The sequence below is a fragment of the Saccostrea cucullata genome, unplaced genomic scaffold (assembly GCF_032062105.1).
Source record: "Saccostrea cucullata isolate Sc308-1 unplaced genomic scaffold, CSIRO_AGI_Scuc_v1 ctg7771, whole genome shotgun sequence".
NCBI classification, from domain to species: domain Eukaryota; kingdom Metazoa; phylum Mollusca; class Bivalvia; order Ostreida; family Ostreidae; genus Saccostrea; species Saccostrea cuccullata.
The window spans coordinates 12,114-18,197 of record NW_026939965.1 but is presented as its reverse complement, the minus strand read 5'-3'; the positions used below and the strand labels follow the sequence as shown (position 1 = coordinate 18,197).

The window sequence follows — 6,084 nt, the reverse complement described above, 5'->3', positions numbered from 1 at the left end:
CTTTGTGTGCAACCAAGATGGAAAAATAGGAATCTAAAATCAACAGTACTGTTATAGTTCACAATGGAAAAACTGATCATTTTCGTCTAAAAAACCTTCCGCCACAAAATATAGTCCCTAGCTTAATTCTACTTGAATGGAATTTAATCGCGGTTTTTTCATTGAATATATTTAAATTTGCACTGTAGAATTCGGATTTATTGTTAGAACTTAAAAATGATGCAGAATTTTATAAATAAAGGACCTGACCAAAATACGCTCAAAATCTCAGGATCGAACGTCCTTAAGGTAGGACAAAACACCCGTGAATTCTATTTTAACCCAGTTCTTAAAAAGTACTGGAGAAAAAAAGAATAATAATACTATATTGATAGCAATGAATGATCCCTGTAAGAAAAATGATAGGTTTTGGCATGTTTGCGTCATATTTTGTGAAAAAAACAAAGAATCCTAGATATTGGTCAGTTGGGAGCTTACATTTTGGAATGTGTTTACGCTATCTAAGCGCAATAAACAAGCATGTAATAGTCTGTTATAAAATGCAGGAAAACATTTGTTCCATAAATAGTAGAGGGCTGATATTTGGACACATATATAAGGAGTCTCCATTCTTTATGTACTACGAAGGTCAAAGTCATATCAAGAGGTCAAAGGTCATATATTGTGACGTCATCTACTGAATCTTTTAGTTATTTTGCCATTGAATTTTTTTAATTCGCCAAAATATCTGAAACCACCGGTTCCATTTTCTTTATTTTTACACATTTTATTTTAAGATCCATTTGAATCATTCTGTTGACTTTTTGTAAAAATTGAATTATACATTTTCTCTAAAGAAAACTTAAACTGTCGGATATTTACATGTGAATTTTCAATTCGCTATGTTTGTTCTATTTTTACTTCAGATTTTTACTCATATTTCCCAGTATCAATATGACTTACTGATATAAAGTAACAAAAAGGTTATTCTTATTAAAATTATGACACAAATTTGCAATAGATCGATGGATAATTCTAAAATAAGGCTAATGCTCTTGTCGAATGTCTGATTTCACAATCTTCTTACGGGGGTCTGAAAGGCCATATTTCAGACTATGTGGGCAAAAAATGTGTGGTTGAAATTTTTTCATATAATATATAAAGAGAGATTTTGTATCCTAGAACAAAATATCAAAGTTTCAGAAAAATTAAATTTGAGGGAAAATTTGGCCTATCTATTGTGTCCTACCTTAAGAAGACTTTTTTATCTTTGGGAATGGAATGGCTCACTATAGCCTTGAGTATTTGTCCTTATCTGGATAGTATATTGAACCTTCTTGTGGTGATAAGGAAAACTTTAGAGATAAGCTACAATGTCACCTATGTTACTATATTTTTCTTTACTGTACAGGAGTTGCTATACAATGTATCCTGAAATGTTAAGTTTTCTCTTGAAATGAGGCAGGACGAGGCACTTTTGTCGCGTGGAAATATTTTCCGTGCTTGTGTGTATGCTGTAGTCTTTCTTGTTTTGTTAGAAATATCAATAAGTGTATCTTTTCTAAAACAAGGCACTTACAGATTGTTAAAATCATACGAGGTTTTGAAAAAATGGGATATTTCTCGTTTCACTCTGATTTTGGCGGCGTCCCAAAATGAATGTGACTGGATGGTGAATGCTACCATTAAAGACCTTCAGAGAATTCTGGAGAGTGAGTGTCAACCAGTCAGGGTGTGTTCTATAAGTCCTCCTGCTCTTGGTGAGTTCTGTATTTAATATGGACAAAAAATGTCAGTCTATTAAAATGTGCTCTATTAGTTCACCAGATCTTGGTAAGTACCCTATGTAATGTGAGCAGGCAAATAAGTTCATTTAGATTCCCACGTCTTGGTAAGTATATTTAATGTGAGCAACAAACGTGTTCTAATAGTTCACCGGGTCTTGGTAAGTGCAATATTTATTGTGGGCAGGCAGTTGTGTTCTATTAGTCAGTTTACAATATCTTAATAAGTAAACTATTTATTGTAGGCAGTAAAATGATTTTTTAGCCGGGCTTTGCTGAAAGCAAAGTCTGGCTCTAGGCATCATGATCGACTGTCTTACTATAATTAGCACAGTAAACAAAAAAACCAAACAACGTCAAAGCAGACGCTTCCGATAAACAAAATAGTCCCATTGCGAGACGACATTCAAACAAATATTTTTAACATCACAATCATTGGAAAAGTTAATGATCAATATTTTTTGCTTGATATTCAAACTGAAAGAGAAATTAGATATTTGCTTTATTGGGATAATCGTGATATAACAATTTGTACACATACTCTGCTGAATGCATATTGTAAGCGAACTATTTTCAATAGCGCGGGCTTTTCGAAATGTTGAAATTGTTGAAGAGTTTCATGTTTCATATCGTTTTCGTCGATGTTAGGATAGTGGTTTTTATTCTGTTTTGATTTTTAGCAAATTAATACTATAGTGAATTGGAATTTTTAGAATGCGTGAAGTCGCTTGACAATGTACATGTATTCAGTGTTTCAACATGTCGTTGGCGATAAAAGTACTAGTACTGTTTGTTTGAAACTAAAAGAATGTCAAAAATATAAACATGTGCATTATTTTAACTGTTTGAAGACTGAATTTTTAAATTATGAGAAAAAATGCTTATTGAATAGGACATATGCGAGAATTTCTTGGAAACATTATTTATTTAATTTTAGAATCATAGCATATCTTGGGGTCTGGACTTTTAATTTTAATTACTGGTATACGGGATATTGTTTGAAACCATAATCATACAAGTTCAACCTGTTAAAAATCAGTGGCAAAAGGAAAACTATGTACTAATTTCGGATCAGACAACATAGTTACTCTAGCAATTTAAAGCCCGGCTTTCAGTTCTTTCAATAATTTGATTATATATTGTAGTTTCAAAATGTTTAAATCCCAAAGCTGGGGTTGGGCTACAGTTAAGTATTTCGATGTACATATTTAGCGAAATTGTGAGTCTTTAAAATTTTATGACTTGTAGTGGGGCAACTAGAAACATACAAAAGTGCACCACCCTATGAAGAATTGATCAAACTGTTCCCTCTTGTCAAGCCAGGAGGCCGATATACTCCGTATGAATGTATTTCCCGCGAGCGTGTGGCGATCATTATTCCTTTTAGGGATCGTGAGGAACACCTCAGGATTTTACTTCATAACCTACATCCGATTCTACAGAGACAACAGCTGGATTATGGGATTTATGTCATAGAACAAGTGAGTTGTGTTCAGCATTCCTATCAAGACCGTAGGAAGCAATTTCAGTTGGGGAAGGTGGCATTACCAAGCAAAAGTCTTTGACAAGAGTAGTATAAGCAGCCTGGATGGGGGTCAACTGAGTGCACTTTTTATGCAAATGAGGTAGAAAATGCTGAATTCTGACTGGTCAGCGGGATAGGCAGGTCAACTGAGTGCACTTTTGGCCCTGGGGGATAGCCGGGTCAACCAAGTGCACCCCCTGGGGGATAGGGGAGTCAACAGAGTGTACCCCCTGGGTCTGAATAGGGGGGTTAACTGAGTGCACTTTTAGGGCTGAGATCTGGAGAAACTTATTTTGTCAGATCTCAGGCTTCAGATCTGGAAAAACACCATTTAAGATGTGAGATCTCAGGCTTGAGATCTGGAAAAAGGCCGTTTAGGCCTGAAATCTGGAAAAACCCAAGACTATGAATACACAGACTTGGCAGCGATTCAAATCACAGCTACCTATGCATTGTGACGTCATAAACTTGGCAGCGATTCAAATCTTGATTATGACGTCACGTTAGTCCTTCACAGCCTCGGTGGCTGGTTATTTTGACACAACAACACAGAATTACACAGCCCTGGAGACTTCATGTAAATAACTGTATGGTCCTATGGATTTCAGTACTTTAACTGATTTTCAACCATTGTTCTTCCAACAAAGTTCTGAACAGCTGAATCCTGGATCAGGTCAGATGTTATTTCACTGGATTATTTAATGAATATTACTATACTAAATATAAACATGGTTATCTGGTAAGTGTCACATATATTTGTTTATACATTTTCTATGAAGGTAATCTTTGTATTTATCATTATTACTGTGTTATATACCTAATGTTTATAACATTCATATAAACACTGCCATGTTTACCCTAAAATACACTAGGACACTAAGAGATCCTCAAAATGCTGATAAATCCTTTAGCATGAGTTATGATATATTATCTCACATTCCTTTTGTTGGATCAGTATTCTAAATATTCTTATGAGGAGCCTCATAGCATATCTTATAAAATCCAACAACAACTAAAGTGACATTCTCAGTTATTATTTTCTATGAATCTTTTATCACAGTGAACAAATGAAGGATATTTAAGATAATCACTCAGATCATATTATGCCAGTGAATCTTATCTATTAGATCTATTAGTTCTTTTTTATGAAACATGCAGAATCTCTTGTTTTATTTGTTACTCATACTTTTACATTCTGGTGCAACAGTGGCCCAGTGAAAGTGGGAAAAACTCAGTCTGAGAATCTCTGTAAATTTATAAAATGTGTACCCCCCTTTTTTTTTACCTTCATGTATATACATCAGTTATTGATTAAGAGTAATTGGTTATGTAAAGTTCTGTTTATATGAATGTAAATGTGGTATTTATCCCCAGTTCATGTGATGTATAATCTGCATGTAACCCAGAGTGCATTTAATATTTCTATGAAAGGGCATTCTATGATTGAATTTAAATAAGAAAAAAATGTTTACTAAATTTTGGTTAGATACAATTTGCTATCTTTTACAAGTCTGTCCTGTTTGTCTAAAAATTATTGATTCACTTCAGTGTAAAATGAGGTTAATTGTTTATCACTGAATATGTATGATTTTCCAGGATCAGCGGAGATGTTGTTTCACTGGATTATCTACTGGATAGACTTATTGGGCATATAGTTGAATATCTGGTAAGTTTGTCTTGTTTTTTTTGTTTTTTTTTCATTTCCTATGGTCATCTTTGCATTTAACCATGATTATATGGTTTAATTTAATTGCTGTGTAATACTCATGTGATCTAATGTCTCTAACAATGATATAAGCATGCACAGCCTTAATTAGCCTAAAATATATTAAGGGATCTTCAGAATGTTAGTAAGACCTTTTGCATGAAGTATGATATGATTTCATAATTCCTTATGTCGGTCACCCATGGAATTCAGAATTACTAAATGGTGATGAAACAGATATTTACAATGTAATAAGAAAAAAGTAAGAATTTACAAAAGATTAATCCTAAGTCATTTACTTTTTGTCTTGCTTCAAAATATGTGTGACATGGCATACACATAGTTTCATTTTTTACACTTTCCTTTCTTAGTAAAGAGCTTTTCAAAACTGTTAGGACTACATGTTGTACATGCTTGTAATTTTTTGTATACTGTACTGACAGGTATTTCAAAAAATTCAATCTGCTGTTAAGAAAAAAAGTCTTTTAATGTCTAAATAATTACTCTGATTTTTTGTTATATCAATAAAGTAATTAACAAGTGTTTTTCTAAAGACAACATGATGTACTTTTTTCATCTTGAGTAAATGTTAAAGACATTTTTAGAGTATTTTTTAGAAACAAATATTTAGGTAATTGTTCAGAACAAATATTTTCATCCATTTTGGCATTATATTTAAACGTGCATTGTTTCATGTAATATTGTGTCATAATAACATAATGGTTTTCTTTCTACAGTCATCAACATTGAAGGTATGTTTTGTTCCTGGACCATCTATAATCAATTCTCTATCTGCTCTTCCTTTGGAAATACACAAACAATCAACCAACATAGAAACAAACAAACTTTAAGGTAAAGTTTTAATGGCACACAATTGTAATTTTTATTTTTTTACTATGCATGTTTATATTTTGAAATTAATTAAATTGATAAGTAAAAAATCAAGAGATCTGGTTGGTTCATGGTCATTTTAAACCAAATTGTTCTCCTTTAGAAGAAGAGCTCCATATAAAGATATAAAAAAAAATGATCAAATTTTGAAGCTAAAATGTATGACATTTTTCTTTGCCAAATGATTGTGAACACCTTAA

At 32.8% G+C, this 6,084-nt stretch overlaps 1 protein-coding gene across 1 annotated transcript; it reads left to right on the top strand.

The window, feature by feature from the left end:
- Positions 1-1,371: 1,371 nt before the first annotated feature.
- Positions 1,372-5,745, top strand: LOC134254356 (beta-1,4-N-acetylgalactosaminyltransferase bre-4-like; the record flags this gene model as incomplete). Its single annotated transcript, XM_062736882.1, has 5 exons — positions 1,372-1,739; positions 3,012-3,244; positions 3,589-3,626; positions 4,885-4,954; positions 5,731-5,745. Coding segments are annotated over exons 1-5 (660 nt in total), but the record flags the coding sequence as incomplete, so codon positions are not given.
- Positions 5,746-6,084: the final 339 nt, after the last annotated feature.